The sequence below is a fragment of the Electrophorus electricus genome, chromosome 11 (genome assembly GCF_013358815.1).
Source record: "Electrophorus electricus isolate fEleEle1 chromosome 11, fEleEle1.pri, whole genome shotgun sequence".
NCBI lineage: Eukaryota > Metazoa > Chordata > Actinopteri > Gymnotiformes > Gymnotidae > Electrophorus > Electrophorus electricus.
In genome coordinates, this window is record NC_049545.1 from 19,300,411 (window position 1) to 19,318,614 (window position 18,204).

The following is an 18,204-nucleotide window of genomic DNA, read 5'->3' on the forward strand; positions in this document are numbered from 1 at the left end:
AAATCTGCCTTTTTTTCGCCTTCGTAAAATTGAGTTTTTGCCCGTTTCTCAACATGAAAAATGCAGAAACTCTAGTTCATACCTTTATTGGCTCTCGTGTTGATTGTCGCAACACTCAAGGCAGTTGAAACGCTGAATAAACTTCAAAACCTTCAAAACTCAGCTGCTAAAATTCTCACATACTCCAGGTGATCGGTACTAATCCTGTCCTTTATCAGCTACACTAGTTACTGATATCTCCTCACATTTAGTTTAAACTGCTCGCTTCACATCCAAAGTCCTTCATGGTCATAATTATCTTACCCTCATGACCATGGGTGGCAGACTGCTTGGAGGGCCACTCACCAGGCTGTTCTCAGTGTCATACCCCTAAACTGTGCCCCAGTACCTCCACACTATCTCTCTGGTACTACTCTTCTATCTCAAAATGATGTTGAACTCCCAAATGGGCACATTATATGGATCAACAACCCCAGTTGCGAGGAAGAGATTAGATGTTGAACAGCCAACATGGTTCCTGACTGTTGTCAGTGCAACTCAGTTGGAGGTGGGCAGATACATCTACAAAAGAAGCCATCAGTTCTTGCATAACAGTTGCTTAATGGGTTAGTCTTCAGCAAGGATGCACAACTCTGGCTGGTGGGTGGGGCTGCTCTTTTGTCTTCAGCTCCTGAAGCTCTGGACTATTAGCCGACAAGCTCTTTTTATGAGGGGAAGAGATCTTTTTTCAAAATCTAATTATTATCTACCATTGTGAATCAAAACAGTAGTGTTTACGGATTGTTTTGCATCGTGCTAGCTCACGCTAGCGGGCGCCTGGCTGTGCTTTGAGAGGTCGGCTCTTTGTTACTGGGTTGCACAGGCTGCAACAAAAAAAAACAAAAAAACAAACCCACACACACACACACACACTTACACTGGGTCCTCTTATATCCATGACGGCTGTCACATGAGCAGAACCAGCAGCCTGAGCTAATGGTCCACATGGAAAGCCCCTTTATGGTGTGACGGACACAACAGTGGTGCTGCCAAAATGTGCTGATCTGGCCTTCTAACCAACTCACATGACATAAATTTCTTCCTAAACAAACAGTAAGGAAGCAGCACGTCTCCTGCTGCTTCACGAATCTTTCCGATATTTAAACCAGTAGATTTTAAATCTGCACTGAACTCAAACATCTTTTGGTCGACGTGACCAGTTACCACCGAAGAGTAAACAAATTCGTATTCTGATGAAGCATTAATGCAGTGCAACACAAATAACTGGTTAAAGTAATGCAGTCCAACTTTTAATCATGCAATCAAAGGTCCACCCAAGTGTTTGATATATTGCAAAGCATATTTCAGTATGCTCGCAATGCCAAGTCTGTATCGTGCACAAGTGGCCGAATCCCTCCAACTTTCGTCACAGATCCATCTCCCCCTCCACGCTCTTCCATGCCAGCGGCCCAAGTGCAGTACCTCCCTTACCTCTAATTAGGCGGGCAGCCTTGGACCCTGAACAGTCTCCAGCTTGACGTTGCTGTCCTCATCTGCAGGTGCCTTTTTGTTCGTAAGGGATGTGTCAGAGGAAGCAAGGCGGTCTTGTGCCCTGGCGAACAGGCACACAGACTGTTCTCTTCATAGAAAAGCGAGAAGCCACTTCTGTGCTGTAGGACAGCCTGGTTCTCGTATATTCTGACCATGCTGAGGGCGAGAAGTTTCCTTTACATAACACCAGCTTGTTAAGAGACAAAACATAGCTCATAAAGCATGCTCATGGTGGTAGGCAGAGGTCAAATATAGCAGTTCCTTGCACATATGTGTACAGCTTGTGAAAATATTTTACTGTTTATAAAAAAAAAAATCCATAAAACTGTAAACATTTTGAGCTTTTTGGAGAAAAGAGGTACAAATAAAAATGGTAACTTGTCTACATGATTGTATTGGTGATATCACACTGTTGATATCACTGTTGTAGTCTGTTGTTTGTCTTTTTTGTTGGCAAGCTTTCTGTGTGCTTTTATTTTAAGATGCATGGATGAGACACTTTTAAGTGTGTCTCTCTTCCCTACGCTGATCTCCTCTGCTCCTGCCTTCCACTGCAAGAGTTTGCCGTCCTCCCCGCCCGTCAACAAAGCTCCACCAATGGCGTCCCACTGGAAGCACCTTACAATTGCAGAATGTCCTCCTTTCAGCGACTTTATCAGCCTCAAGCCACTCCCCCTGCAGTCCAGGAGGTGGAGGTCTCCAGTATTGGCTCCACCCAGTAGGAGGAGATGACCCGCCTCTTTTAGCCATGCTCCTCCGACAAAGTAGTCCAGCGATGTCCCTTCAGGAAGAGAGACGAGGGTTCTTGCATCAGGTGAGCTAAGCAGGGTAAAGGGCTCATCACTGTCTAGCCGCGCCAGGTCCCACAGATGGAGGCCTTCATCATGACTCAGACACAAAAGTTGGTCAAGATTTTTACCTGTTAATCAGAGGAAGAAAGTCAATTGTTTTTTGTGCAGTGCAATTTATACAGTGATCACGTTGTAGCTCTTATAGCGAATCTGTTGAATAAACGCGAGTAGTTGGGTCTGATGCTTTTCACTTTGATCCTGTCTCTCCACTTTTGTTCCTCGGTGTGAATTCCGAAGTGGGCTGAGCACATGAAAACGTTAAAAATCGAGCCATAAATCTTGCTCACCAATACAACTAAAAACTGGCTTTATACAGATAGGTTGCATGTGAATCACCTACCTGACCAGCAGAGGGCACTAGTGGAGGAGTCGCAGTTACAGGTAGTGACGAGGGCATCATCCTCCATTCCCAAACTCAGATCGAACACATTCACCAGACCATCGGTGGCCCCGGTTGCCACCCTGTCTGCCCGTGCTGGGTGGAAACACACTGCCGTGATGTCATCACTGTGCGACTCGGAGTACACACCCAGCATGCGTTCACGCTCGCCTCCGGCCTCGTGGGTGGTGCCAGCCATGCGCACGTCCCAGAACACCAAGAAGCTGTCCTCGTCCACCTGCTCCGTGCCTGCACACAGCACGCCACCGTTGCAGCTCACGTCGAAGGAGCAGTAGGAATGTTCCAGATCACTCTGGAACACCCGAGCGGCAGCAGAACCAGGCTGACGGACGTCCCAGGAGCGCAGCGTCCCGTCGGCAGAGCCCGTGAACAACAGGTGAGGGGAGGACGGCGAGAAACGCACCCCAAACACGGTCCCCTCGTGGCCCTCATACTCTCCGCAGACGCGGAGGGTCTCTCTGCTGTGTAGGCGTACTGAGTGACTGGAACAGCACACGGCTAGCAGCTCGGAGCCTGGGGCAGAAGTACTGCCACAAGTGGACGGCAGCGCTAGGTCCAAGACATACGAGGGGTCAGCCGGCTGCAGACGTCTGGCGACGGAGAGGTCCCTGAAGACGTCCTCAACGGAACCCATGACTGGACGAGAATTCTAATAAAGGAAAGGTGAATCACATTCTTCTTCCCAGGTCAAACTGAGTACTAAAGGGAATCAGTGGGATTTACACTGGATATCTGATGATGCACACATGAAGAAATAGAACAGGGGAAGCTTAGTGTTAGAAAATTCACTTGTTCAATTATAACAAATCAGTCAATTAGTATTCAGTTGTTTTTGTGTATATATAGATATATAATGAAGATTCCAGGTGAGTGGCTGCACATGGACCTCTTTCTGAAACATCCTGTTTCTCTGGAAGCTCTGTACTTCACTACAACTCAAATCTCTTTGTTCCTCTCTCTCACATTTACCTGACGCTTTTATCCAAAGGAACTTCCAATTATGACTGAGTACAACTTCAGCAATTGGGGGCTGAGCAAAAGGGCCTTGCGCAGGGGCAAGTTGGCAGTGGTGGGGCTTGAACCAGCAATCTTCCAATTACAAGTACCGTAACGAGAGAGAGAGAGAGAGAGAGAGAGAGAGAGAGAGAGAGAGAGAGAGAGAGAGAGAGAGAGAGAGAGAACGAACGTTTTAAACATATTTATTTATTCATTAATTTATTTTGTAAACACAGCAGAGTGAGTCACTGTAGCTGAAAGCAGGACATGATAGCTGCAGCTTGCCAAATTCTGATGTTTATAAAGACAATATTATTACAAAAGCATTTTGCTGTCTATCAGAGACAGTGCCAGGTATGTCTTTACGACCTTTAACAGATAACGCTAACCTAGCTACTAGGCTACGTGAGCAAACTAGACAGCTAGCATTTAAGATGGCATCTACTTAATTAATGGTGTTTTCCGCGAAAAGCGCATAAAACAATCGGGTAGCTACAAACTCCTAAACCGACGTCCTAAAAAAAACCCGTAAGTACCTGCGTTCAAAGCTCTCCTTCCGACTCGTCTATCCAACTCCTCACGCCGTTTCACTCCGTGCGCAACATCATAAAATGCTCGTCGTAGAACACGGAAAATTTTGTCCTGCCAAGAATAGTTCCGGAATCTTTCTTTCGTAAGGTTTTAAAATGCAGCTCTTTTCACACGGTTGTGATTACAAGGTACTACTAATTGAACCCTCGTGAACCCTTGTGCAAGAGTTTTGGAAGTAGGACAGAAGTCCATTTGGATAAAATCCAAACGAACAAAGTTCGTACTGGCATTTCGACGCAAGGAGTTTGTTCTATTTTCCACCTTTTCTAGACCATGAATGTTAATACTATTCGGAAAGGTTTCTGAAAAGAACTACTTAACGGTAGCTTTTTTTTTAAGCTCATATTTACTGTGTACTATATATAGGAGTTATTACTGATTCTTGTTTATACAGCGGGGTTGATGACAAAAGATATAGGATCATGACACCGGGCTACCAGACATCACATACCCTTCAGTCTAAGATTTTTGAAAGAGAATACCGTTTTATGGTTTGCCATGGGCTTGAAGGGGGTAGTCTATAGAATGGCATTACGATGAGAATAGAGTATTTCTTTTAACTTTTCTCTTCTGCTTGATCCTGGTCAACAAGTGTACAGTAATAAGAGTGTTTTATGTTCACCAAAGTAGAATGCATTGATTCTTTTAGAGTGTTTTATGGGTGTAAAAAGCATACAGATGTGAATAAAAGCTGATATTATTTACTTTTACTTCTTGTGTTTTCAGAGAAAATAACCACTGTTGTGATACTTGTAGAGGGCATTTGACAGGTTTTATGATAAATACTTCAACCTGGGTTCATACAAGTGAGTGCCATGTAGTAATACTGTTCTAATTTATTTTCAAAGTACACTCAAAAAGACAGTTGATAAGATGGCAATACTTTTATTGTAATTTTGCAATTTCAAAAATAGACAATTTGCTTCTGAGTAAATTATGCAAACATTACAGTATAGTAAAACATAAAAATGTTCATCAGATAACAGATAAAAAAAAAATTTAAAAAAATCAAGCATTTGGACCCACGTATCTTTAACACTGTGTTAAAGGTCATTTTGCCCTGTATCACTACAACTAGAATAGTGCTGTTCTGCAGGTGCAGAATGTGCACTAGGGGGCGCTATTTAGCCTCTTCTACAGCTGACGTTGCTTGACAAAACTAGGGTTAACGTTTCATGACTGTCATTTGGTAAGTGGTAACCACACATTAATTACCTTTTTGTACTCAACAGAGAAATAATTACCAATATTACTTAAAGCTGTTGGAAACTTTGAGGCTTAACAGTAAATGGAAAAACAGGTTCACACAGATAAACAGTGACACCAAAAAGGAAGGCAATTTTCAACATTTTATCCCTCCTTCATACCCAAACTACCAGACTCAGTTCAAGACACATTTGGCAGTGTTTAAAAAATGATAAAAATACAAATAACAGTTAGCAAAATGTTACTATAAACATATTCTATTACATTTTTCACTAACCAAGCAAGTGAATGAGTCAGTTTCCAAATATATACGAGATGGAAACTTAATGAGTGATAAACTCTTTTCAAGCCCTGACGGTCACCCAGCAATGAAACCCTACTACCATTATGGGTCTATTTGACCCATACTTTTTATTCTGCATACATCAAATAATCTTCCTCAGGAAATCTGGCCTATGGTTTAAGATAACAGGAAAACAAACAAGCAATTATTATTGCTCTCAGTTCAGACAGACACAAAAGACTCAAAATATCTACTAGTTATGGATTGTGTCAACAGTATTTATCTATTCAATTCAAAATTATTACTGAATGGGTTAAGAAATAAGTTTTATAATGTTTTATCCAGAATTATACAGTAAAGGTTACAAGGCACAGCAGAATCACAATTAACAGCATTTAAAACAAGAGGGTTGCTAAAAGCCCAGATTAAGCGTCAATCCCTGACTAATAACTCATTGCCTTATTCAGGTTCTGACACAGGCAGACTGGGACTGGTGTCACGAACCTGGTCAAGAAGCGAAATCAAGCCTTGAGGGGTGTGGCTTGCACTGCACTGGTGCTCCAGACAGCCGCATGATTGGTTGGGCTGCAATTGAGGGTTACCATGGACACAGCTGGGCCAGGCCTGTGAGGGAAGAATCCTTAAGAGTTCCTTTCTCTCCCCCGAAGCTGCCGATCACACATGTGTCAGCCAGAACGGTGAGGGAGAGAGACCTGAATGGTGATGCCGCAGAGCAATATGGGAAAAGACTGGAGGCGACGATAGGAACTAACAGACAACGATCGATTTAAATTGTAGTCTAGTGGAGAAAACCAAGGAATGAGAGTGCTATACATGTTTAATTTGGGATTCCAAATAAAAATTCTGTTAGCCAAAGAAATATGTATACGCTTGGTAGAACTACACTAATGGCCTTTGTGCTCTTATAGGTTTTAATATTTAATAGGATTTGATATTTAAGCGCTGGCAATTTCACAGCAGACATGAAAAAATAAATGTACACCTAGTAAATTAATGACAACTCTGCACATCAACTCTCCCAATACCCAATATCAATATTGTTGCTTTTTTATTTTGGTCCAAGTTTAAAGTCCTCTTCTTGGACTTCAGCCCTGCAATGTCCAAATACATTAGAATATTGAGCTCTCGCAAAACAAACTACAGTGATTTACCTCCTCTTACTGTTACTAACCCCTGCAAACAAGCAAGCAAGCAAACAAACAAACAAACAAACAATGTAATACCTGTTCATATAGCCAGGGGGAAGTTCTTGTTTATCAGCACAATATTCTATTTTTATCATCACCGACACAATGGCAGTGGTACATCCTGTTTACAAAGGTGAAACCCCAGGAGACTGGAAGGTGGGTGCACGTGCGTGCGTGAACGAGCGAGCAAACAAATGAGACAAACAATGCCACAGGAATAAGGAAGTGAAACCCTGGCAGTGTTCATGCGCAACTGTGGCAAATATAGGAACAGTGCATTCTGGGAATAGTGCATTTTTTAAATAGTACCACAAACACTTTCTAAACATTAATTTGAAAGAAAAGACTTCGACATTTAGCCAGTAGGCCACAAAGTCTATTAAAAACAAAAAACAAAACAAAAAAAAACAACAACACTTTTCCAATATAATTTAGCAACGTGCCAACTTGTAACTATGTGCTGAATATGGAATTTAAATGTCTTCCATATTACCACTGAAAGCCTTAGACTACAAGTCTTCAAACTTAAACAAACGCATCAGGAAAAAAAAAACACAAAAACATATCAGACATCCACTTGACACATACCATAGTGGTTAGAACTGATTGTCCACAGACAACAAAACAACAAAGTGTTTTTGAAAAACTACAAAAGTTTTTTTTGCTTGTTTTTTTAAATTTTTTTTACCTGACTTGTTAAAACAACTATAAAGGTATGAACAACAGTCAGAGGGTCCTGCTGACTAGCCCTGAACATTCCTTCAGCTTTTCAGTAGCCTATCTATCTATTCCTTCCTCCTTCTTTTCAGTAGTCCAGTTTTTAATTCCCTCACCTTTCCTCTTACAAATCATGGATTTACTAAAATTTGTATGAGAATCAACATTGATAGCATAATGTAGGTGAGCAACAACGCTTGATTTGCATCCAGGACACCAATCCTGAAAGTTCAGTGTTAATCTGGGTGAGAATCAGGCTACAGTGTACTAGGCTAAAAATGCAACAGCCCAAGGACTAGTGTCCAAAAGTCAAATGTTCTAGCTTTAAACAAAGAGAATGCAATGGTCCCCTATGTAGAACTGAGCCACATATTCAGAAAAATGGTTTTCAGCATTTTTTTTAAATGCCTGACAATGTTAAAGCGCATACCCTTGTCATCTGGGACATATGAGCCAGATTGTGAAATGTGAGATCCTATGAGGTCTCACAATTAATTTGGTATGTTTTAATATCAGTCAGTCATTCAGTCAATCATAGACCTTTAATCATCTGCACAAGTATTTCAGTCAACAAAACAAAAGAAAAAAAAGACACATCTACATCTCCTAGATAGGAATCTTTTTGCTGTCCAAAAGTCCTCATGTCATAATTATCCCAAAAATGGGATTGCTTGTTTTAAAAAGTCTTTAAGCATCCAGGGTGCTGTTGACAACCTGAAGGGAAGTTACAATCCCAGGGTACCACCACAGTTATACAAAATATGTGCCCTTTCACGACATCCAAAATTTCAAAATAAAATGGTGCCCTGTCTGTGAAAATTCAGACATCTAATTTTTATGCCAAAATAAGAGTCCTCAAAAGACAAATGTTGAAGGTAAAACCTGGCTGACCAAAACCTGATTTAGAATAGACATCTAGTGTTGAAAAGCCTCTATAAATAATTTGGGATAAATATTCTCCAGATATAATGAATAGCTGCAAATGTGCTACACACTGGTTTGGGTCAAGAGGTCTTGATATGAATAAACCACTATTGGGTTGTGTGTTTTACACTAAGCTACCTCTGGAAGAAAATGTGAGGGTACATGTTATTTATGTTTTTTGTGTTTGTTTTGCTCCATGATGAGCTGAAGTATTAAAACTTTGGCATCAGCTTCGTCAAATAATCTGGCAGCTGGAACTCTGATTGGACACCATGCTTTACAGGTATTCCCTACAGCCAATCAGGACAAGCCAATGTAACCAAAGAGGAGGGGTACAAGGAAAAACGCACTGAATCCTAAAGTCCAGTACACAATATACCGGTACGGCAGCTCCACCTGCATGTGCTGCCTGGCCTTTCGGACATCTCCGCTCGGAATACTGAAAGTCCAGCACACAAGGGGGACCGTGATGGCCTTCATCACGGCCCTGGTCGCCAGGAGTGCTAGCACACCAAGGGCAAACCTTAGCAGACACAGGCCTGCCAGGCCCAGGGTGGGGGCTGGCGGGCTCAAGGGCAACGCGGAGGCAGGGGGGTCAGGGATCAGCGCTAGCTGGTAGTTGAGGTGCGATGCCACAGCTATGCCAGCGCCGGTGCCCAGGATCTGAGCGGTGTCGCCCCGCGAGGTACTCCACGTGTCCAGGGTGAAGGAGAAGAGGCCCATGGCGGCATGCAATGAAACGATCAAGACTGGAGCGTAACGGCATGACAGGTTGAATGTGTCGATCACATCCAGGGTGGGAGCGAAAGCAGCCAAGATCAGCAGGCTGTAGAGGAAACCCACAATGACGTCCTGTGAGGGTGAATGAAGACGTTAATATCACAACTGCGACTTGCTGCTTAAAATTGCTGGTTGACTTGAATAAAACTACGTTTAAGATGTATTTCTTTTTCAGCACAGAAAAGATCTGTGCTGAATGTTTACTATAGGTGCAAAAGCAAACATGTATTTTTAAAAAGATCAATATAGTAGAAATAGTAGCAACAACCATTCACATGTCTGTCATGTTCCACTGCATTGAAGCTGTAAGCGCAAGGAACACAGAGACTGTACTTCAATTAACCAGCCAGCTCTTCAAATCTGCAGATAGGGCTGTATCCATTGCCTGTGCAAAACTGCATTCAAAGCTGTGTTCGTTGGTTCGTCAAACATGTTTTCATTGGCAGTTCAAACATGTTCAATACTGTATTCATTGGCTGTTTAAAAACTATAACATGGTTCTTAAGCACTTGGAACCCATGACAGGATAGAAAAGGTGGTTGAGTTCATTCAATAATGACAACAGGGTAATGACATTTATTACAGAATTGTTACAGAACAAAGTACGCCAAATGTCATAATGACCCTAATGATGGGAGGTTAATGATTAATAAATGAGGGCAAAATTACTTATGAATAAAGCTAAACCACCTTTGAACCTCAGAATCCCCCAACTGTATTTACCTAAAACGTAAAATTGCATTTTCAGAACCCTTAGCTATTTCTTAAAAAAATATTGAGATGTTGAATTTAAACATGAACAAAGACACTCAGATCTAGAGTCCTATTTGGGTGGGATTTAGAGAGGTAGTGCAATTATACCACAGGACATCTATAATATATATGGCTGGTTCAAACTGGATAAGAAATCTTGGTATAAATGATAGAGATGGGAGGGGCTACTTGATTTAAGCACTGCCACACAACAATCGCGTAATGCGTAGTTTTCAATTGTCACAAGAACAAAACATTGCTGCATGCAATAATAAACATTATCAATCCATCAGTAGCTATGAACCAGGAGATTTGGTCTAAATTCTTCACCCATATGTCTGTAGTCCTACACACCTCTTCTATGCAAAATGTTGATATTTAATAAAACCACTTAAAATAACAATAACTCAGGTTTTTAATATAAGCAGGCTAAATGTACAGGTAAATGTACATGTAGTAGAATTCATCTAACACTACCAGTGTTGCTGCTCTGAGAAGGCCTTTGGTAAGCATATTCAGTGTATTCTACTCAACCTTTTGGATTTTGGAAATCTTGGAAATTAGATTTTGATAAAGTTACAAGGTTTTGATTATCTTGTAAACTTCATGTGAACAATACTGGAGTTTGTATTTTGTGTGTGTGTCTGTCTGTGTGAGAGAGACTTGGCCTAGTTTCATGAAATAGACATAACTATATAACCACAGTATAACCTTTTACACATTATGGAATAGCACAGAAAAGAACTCATTTCACATGAAACCACGTCACGTCACATAACCTGATCACCACAAAAAGAGGACGCCAAACACAATTATGATAGGGTAAGGTTGCTAAAGGGTGCTAGACTGTGCCAGTAATGTAATCCTGTAAAATAACCCCATGGGCATAGATGCTTGCGTTATTGAGCAACTCAAGACTAATTGAATGTAGCATGTGGGTGGGTTTTGTGGAAGAGTATGTGCAGGTTTTAAATACCATATGCTTTGTTTACAAATCAAAATGCAGCTCTACAGTATTTCCAAAGAAATGAACAAAGAGGGCAGGAAAACGGAACCTGATGGCTCTCGTTATCAGAATAGCCGCCTTCTTGCTTCAGGTCACTTAATCAACTTTAGCCCTGACACACAATATGGGCTTAACCATGGAAACGGTCTCAAAGGAGACTGCCATGCAACTCATCATGGCAACCAGACACATGAGGTCATTGCAGGGATGTCATTACCGTTGAGTGCCTCAGACAGTGAGCAGAAGCAGGCCAAACACACTCGCCCTGTCCCGCACACACACACACAGATCAAGCACATTAGATTAAATCCAAGGAAGAGATGCGCCCCCCCCCCCCCCCCCAACACAAATGATTAATGTCGTGTTACAGTAACGCTTGTCCTGCATACTCAAGACGCCCTACATACTGAAATATTATTCTGAATATGATATGTGTTATTAAAAACAATCTTACACATTCAGTGACAAACTGTGGCTACCTCAACTACCAGATGTGCAGTGTAAACACAAATAAACAACAAATAAAAACATTTGGCATTATAAGCCTTCATTTTCAAAAATCAAACCTTTGTCAGTTTGTGTTCTCAGCTTGTGAGGATTTCCTTTCCTCATCAGAGACAAGAGTGGTTTGTGGGGAGTTTATGGGCTGTACCTGGCAACCCCAAATCGTGTCACCCACTTTTACAGTGGGAAGGGCGAGACCGTGAGTGGTCCAGCAGCCAGGGGACACTAGCCTCATTTGCTCCCATCAAAAGCATAGGGAGTGGTAAACAGACTCGATCTGAGCTCCCCACATACAGACCACACACCCACTTTACAAATGGGGATAATTATCTGGTCCAGTGAATTAACACTAGGGCACTTTTTGTAATTCTCTCTTTAGTACACACAAACACACAAATGCAGAGCAACACAGGCAAAAAAAAAAAAAAAGGAAGAAAGGAAGAAAAACACAACCAGTGAAACATCTGGCCCTTCATTACACATCTCTTGTATTTCTGATATGTAAACTCAAACCATGCAGAGCTGACCGCCTCACACAGTTTGACTCTCACATAAGATGAATCAGAGAAATGTGACCAAGTTCTGTATCAGTTCATTTTAACTGAAATGAATGAATTAGAAAAATGAATTTGAAAACTCCATAAACAAACAAACAAACAAAAAGAATAAAGTGTATGTTGGGGCCGGGGTGTTAGGTGTGTGTGTGTGTGAGATTGTTTTACATCTTACCAGAACAGAATGCATGCCCATGTAAATACGGCTCACACACACCAGCACACACCAGCCGAGAGCAAGAAGGAGGCCGAGCAGCAGCGGATACTGTAGACAAAGAAACACACAGACGCAATTCAACCTCAGCTCTCATTAAGAGCTCATTATGCTGAAGACATTCTACCCCAGTGTGCTGACGTGTCATTTTAATATGTAGACATTAGTGCATGCATGCACACACAGGGAAGTGGATTTGGCATTTCCAAGGCCCTGAGCAAAGTTATGTCTGGGGGCTCGAATCGAAGACATTTTTAACTTTTACAGTAAAATACAATCTTTATGTATCTTCTTACTGCAGTCAGAACTGAACCAGCCTGGTTTCTTTTGCTTTTTTATTTTTTCTTTTATGGGCACCGCTGGCATACAGGCTGGTATTTCATGGTTGCATTCAAGAGTTCCGATTAGCTAGATAGCGTTTTACTATATCTCTGATGTCGACCAGTGAAAGAATTCCTGTGTTTAGTCCTTTTTTCAGCCAACCGCTTGTGGCCAGCAGGGGGCCAAGAGATCTTTACACACACACACACACACATGAGCAGATGAGATTCTCAGATTGTTTTAGATTCTTGACAGATGCTACAGTATTGCACACAAATACATACAATGGAGAGATGCCATGGGTTAATTCTGTGTGTGTGAATATGAGACAAATATGCTATCGGCTCCAATGATTCTCGACTCAAATTGCAACCGTGTGCGTGTAACACCTTCATCTATGGATAAATGAACTAAATTATTTGCAATAATACAAGAACTGTTATTACAAAAATGGACAGCACACACTACATGCTAGAGTCTAGTCTAGTGTTTTCATTACATGCTGAGTTTACATATTAAGATCCACTGAAAGCCTTATCCTTCAACTGTGTCAAAAAACTAGATGATATGAAAATCACAAAGGACTCCTGTACTCTGCTGCAACTGGAGTTGAATGTCAACAGACATTACTGCATTTTCATTTTTTTCCAGTAACTAAACTGCAACGGATTTGATTAAGCTATTAAAAAAGAATTCTCTAATAAGGTCTAAACTTGTTCCTCTACCTTCTGTTTTAGCAAAACTTCACAACCCTTGGATAAAAGCAAGGGAAGTGGTTGTCAAATCTTTGATTTTGCGGAGGGGGGGGGGTTGTTTCACCCGGTCACCACCTCATGCGTCTATGATTACATGCTTTTGAGCATGTTCTCAACAAAGCCCCATGCTGTAGGCCCCATCTGCTGGACATCTGTTGAGCACTCTGAACAAACCAGGTGCTGACCATGTTTTTTTCCAGGGTTAGATAAGAAGCCCATTAGATAAGGGTGAGATAAGAAGCCCATTGCTATATGACATGACATAGTCACTTCTCAAGTCAACTCGTGGCTGTAAAAGCATTTATGGACCACCGCACATATACATTTCAAGCCTGCACAGTAGACAGATATGCCCTCTTATTCTCAGTTTTCATTGCTGGTTGTGCTGTGTTTATAATCTATACTGGGGCTAGAGTATAAACCCCACCTCCAGTAATTCAGTAATTCTGCTTCAGTACTGGTCTATTTTACACAAATCTCATATTTTTGACTGAAATGGTTTTTTAAATTTGGCTCTGGGCCAAGGAAAAGCCACGCTACCTGGTCAACAGAAAAGCGACTCAAAATCAGTGGCTGTTTTCGTGTGTGTGTAATTTTATTTATATATTTATATATATATATATATATATATATATATATATATATATATATATATATATATAGCTATTGAATACTTTATAGATTGTATATATAAAAAAAAGAAATGACAAAACTCATTTCTGAAAAAAGTGACACTTGGATAAGAAAAAAAGAACCCCTCCTCGTGATGATTCAGCATTGCTCACTATGAGCAAATTCTGGAGAAAATATTTTTGCCAACATTTGACAATACTGGACTTTATAAGATCTAAGAACTGTACTTTCTTTCTGGTCTATTCCGTTCTGGAAAAGGAAAAGTACGAAAGTGAAAAAAAAAAAGAAAAAAAAAAAGAAAAAAAAAAAACCTCTCCATGGTTCAAAAAATGGTTGCGTCATCCTGACCGCACCTTCTGCAGTTACACCACATGACAAGAAGCCCAGGGCACATGCTTGAGGCTTCTGCGGGGGGGGGGGGGGGGGGGTAACAGAACCGGGCTATCAAAGGCAAAGCTCTCCGTTTCTCAGATCCGTCACTCTGTGCACTGAGCAGGGGCCCTCTTCCCAGCCACAGCTAACCTCATATGGTAAAACATCCGCCACAGATTACAGAGAAGTGTGTGTGTGTGTGTGTGTGGGGGGACTTTGTCCTGAGAAATTGCAGAATCTGTAAGTGTATGTGCATGTATGTGTGTTAGATGATTACATAAATGTATGCTAAAACAAAACCTCAAACAAGTTACAGATATAACTTCTTAGTGATAAATGTTATGATTACAATACTTAATAGACTTCCATAAACCTAACCTATATGACAATGGTGGCAGGGTTTTACACACACAATAACCAAACAGGAAGAGCTGATCATGCAGGCTTAATTACTTGTAAACCTGTATTACCCACAACAATGGCACACCACTAAAGAGCTTCTTTAAACGTCACTTCCTTAATCTGGTTTATGGCTCTTTTGAGTCTAAGGAAAGGCCCACATGCATGTGACTGAGAAGAAAAACTTGAGAACACAATTGCACCCAAGATAAACTGTGAGAGAGCACGCACTCTCTCTCTCTCTCTCTCTCTCTCTCTCTCTCTCTCTCTCTCTCTCTCTCTCTCTCTCTCTCTCAATGTCTGTAGTTTCCCACACTAAATTCTTACTTTATTGGAGCAAGACAGCACAACCAAATGGTTACAAGAAAGAAGTGGCAAAAGCTTGTGCACAGATCTCTGGTTTATATGCTTACACAGTACTAATCAGTCAGAGTAGGCCCCTTCTCATTCTTCTGAACACTTATGTGCTGATGAATGACAATAAGGAATCTTAAATCCTGAACATTCTCAAGAAGTAGTGACTGCCTGCTGTTCAGGCTGCATGTTGCTGTGTTTCATTTTGGCAGGTAAATAAAAAAAATAGAGGTATGAACAAATTAATTTGAGAGCGTGAGAGAGAGAGAACAACACGAGAACAGAGACAGTACATTCCAGTGACATAGTTTACCACAAACAGCAGTGGCTCTTAACTCTGTGGAGATAAGTTGCTCGAGGAAAAAAAAGAAAGAAAAGTCACAGCTTTACAGATTTCAGCTTTTCAAATTTCACCAAACCACTAGCTCTCATACGTTCTCATAACTTCATTACTTGCACATGAGTCTTAAATGCACCCATATGTGATGTGGTGAAGAATTACCTCCTAAAGGAAAACTGTAGCCTGTAGTGTTTAATACAGCTGGCCTGGATAATGGTCAATGACCTAAACAACACATGTTTTGCTCTGTTGATGGTCTGTAACTGCATATTTACTGTGTAAATGTTACTGAGAAGGCCACTATAGAGTTTGGTTCATTGGGGAGCAGGCAGCGTCTGGGACATCAGAAACTACTTCATCACTTAGTTTTACAGCAACACACCTCAGCATGAGGGCGAATAAATAAAATACACAAACAAACAGATAGACAGACAGACAGACAGATCCATGAATGGATGGATAAATGGATATATGGATGTTTCCTATGAAACTCTAAGCATGCTATAGTGCCCTCATAAGCTGTCATGCACGCGATCGTCACAATCACGCGGTCTGTCAACAGGACCGATGCATCTTGATTAACGGCAATGCGTGCGGATTCTTCAAGACACCTCAGTGACTGAAATTTAATGGGAGCATTGTTCCTTCTCTGGAGTCTGCAGTGGGATAGAAACATGAATGACCTTGCTCCATCCACTGCACAGGAAATGACGTGCCAAGCATCATGACTCCCACACATGAGAGATCACCGTGCATTTTATTTCACTGTCTCTATTTATGAGAAAGTGCCCACTGGGACAAATAACGGTGTGGAGGAGATAAGTGCCATGTCCGTCTGGGCTCTGTGTACATTTACGGGATGGACAGTGCTGTAAGCAAAAGGTATAATTTAGAGTGTTTCATGGCCTAGGTCATCAGGTATTTTTCTGGGTCATCTTTCATCTTAAGGAGAACTGCATTAATTGTCATCACAGTCAAGTTTGTCAAACAGAAACTGAGAGAACTCTGTGAAAGAAATCAAAACCTATAAAACATATTCTCCAACTTTCCTTCCAGTGTCAAACAGAACTGTAATCATATTAATAATAATATTATTCTGTGTGGAATACAAATTTACAAGTCTAATCTGGCATAATATTGAGATACTAAGTCTCAATATAGTCAGTGAAATAATTATAATTATGACTGAATATAGTATTGTCAAATAAAGTAATAATAATGATACTCTGACATCATTAGGACTTAGTATAATAAAGTTATTTCATATGATTTTGCATCTCACAATCTAAAAAAACCCACCAAAAACAGATTGGTCACCACAGTACATTCTAACATGGTGTGACATTAACCGCAGGGCTTTATCTCGATCACACGGTTCCTGTTCCAAGTCACTTACCTCCCAACGGCCGTATGTCAGCAGGAATAGAGATAACGGGATGGCGGTACCGGACATTGCATGAGTGGAAGGCATGCTGTATTCGGAGTTGTAGAACATCTCCACCTTCACCACGGGAGGCGAGGCGGGTCGTGGCCAGCGAATGATATCTTTGGTACACTGCCCGAGGTACATCACCCAGACCCAGACGACGATCAGGCGCCGCGCAACGAACGGGTCCACGTTCCAGATTAAGAAGGGGAAGAAGCAGATGTAGAAAAGTTCGTTACCCAGCTCGGTCCCGAACGTGAAAAGGAAGTAAAGGAACTTGCTCTCGATCAGGAACTCGTGCCCCGCGTCTCCAGTGAGAGAGTTCTTTCGCAGAGGTTTAACCGCACTGCCTTGAACGCATCGTGACATCGTGTCGTTTCCAGAACCGTTAAACCGATTTTCTGACAGCCGTTCATTGCCTCCGGTGAAGTGGCGGTCGTTCGCACCATGTTGACCATTCACAGTCTCGCCCGCAGCCAAAGACGAGGCCGTCCCGTTAACCACACCGTTCCGAAACTCATCCCGTTTCACCGTATCTGTTCTGCACACTCTTCGCTGTGGGACTCTGTCAGTTTTCTGCCCGTCGCCAGCCGAGTTCGCAGCTCGGTTCTCGTCGCCGCTGCAAGTCCGTTTGTTGAATGGAGCCCTCTCCGCTTCGCTCGTGACGCCGGCTGGCTTGCTCGTGAACGTCGCCCGCACACCACAGATCTTCTGAAAACGGGCTACGTGGTGTGGGTCTTGTAAATAATACAGCAGCTTGGTGAATCCTGCGCTTTCCATTATAAACTGAACAGTATCACAGTTTGCTGACTGGTTTCTTTATCTAGCGTTAGCTTGGACAGCTAGCTGGTTATGCTAATCCACTTGAGATAACTCGCTTATTCCATATTAGGAAACCAGGCACGGTGTATTACTATGTTTTAGTTTTATATGAAATGATAAAACACCGAGAACCCGCTGCCCTTTCCTGTAGAAATCGCTATTTCTCGAATTAAAAGAAAACTAAATAAAACATCAACAGACGACGCAACTCGTGCAGATAGCAAAACCGCTATCTCATGTAGCTACAAGTACCTAGTTACTGACA

General features: G+C 41.7%; 2 protein-coding genes across 5 annotated transcripts; both read right to left on the reverse strand.

Annotated features, from left to right (window-relative positions):
- Nucleotides 1–1,267: 1,267 nt before the first annotated feature.
- On the reverse strand, nt 1,268–4,374 carry wdr89 (WD repeat domain 89). 4 transcript variants are annotated; one of them, XM_027007035.2, is made up of 4 exons: nt 4,314–4,374; nt 3,751–3,870; nt 2,722–3,430; nt 1,268–2,449 (listed from the first exon to the last, which is right to left on the reverse strand). In XM_027007035.2, the coding sequence occupies exons 3-4, from the start codon at nt 3,413–3,415 to the stop codon at nt 1,935–1,937; spliced, it is 1,209 nt and encodes a 402-aa protein (XP_026862836.2). In that variant the 5' UTR covers nt 3,416–3,430; nt 3,751–3,870; nt 4,314–4,374; the 3' UTR covers nt 1,268–1,934. The 4 variants fall into 4 exon arrangements, with proteins under 4 accessions (XP_026862836.2, XP_026862835.2, XP_026862838.2 ...); XM_027007034.2 differs by having other exon boundaries at nt 2,722–3,513; XM_027007037.2 differs by lacking the exon at nt 3,751–3,870 and having other exon boundaries at nt 4,314–4,368.
- An 863-nt stretch (nt 4,375–5,237) lies between these two features.
- On the reverse strand, nt 5,238–18,186 carry sgpp1 (sphingosine-1-phosphate phosphatase 1). The gene is made up of 3 exons (XM_027007093.2): nt 17,088–18,186; nt 12,479–12,568; nt 5,238–9,558 (listed from the first exon to the last, which is right to left on the reverse strand). Exons 1-3 carry the CDS (start codon nt 17,895–17,897, stop codon nt 9,007–9,009), a joined length of 1,452 nt encoding a protein of 483 aa, XP_026862894.2. The 5' UTR covers nt 17,898–18,186; the 3' UTR covers nt 5,238–9,006.
- Nucleotides 18,187–18,204: the final 18 nt, after the last annotated feature.

Coding starts and splice junctions, on each gene's coding strand:
- wdr89 (XM_027007035.2), bottom strand. CDS start 3,415: ATGGGTTCCGTTGAGGACGTCTTCAGGGACCTCTCCGTCGCCAGACGT. Junction 2,450..2,721: donor TAGTGCCCTCTGCTGGTCAG/GTAGGTGATTCA, acceptor TCTGATTAACAG/GTAAAAATCTTGACCAACTT.
- sgpp1 (XM_027007093.2), bottom strand. CDS start 17,897: ATGGAAAGCGCAGGATTCACCAAGCTGCTGTATTATTTACAAGACCCA. Junction 12,569..17,087: donor TGACATACGGCCGTTGGGAG/GTAAGTGACTTG, acceptor CTTTGTCTACAG/TATCCGCTGCTGCTCGGCCT. Junction 9,559..12,478: donor TGGGCATGCATTCTGTTCTG/GTAAGATGTAAA, acceptor TCACCCTCACAG/GACGTCATTGTGGGTTTCCT.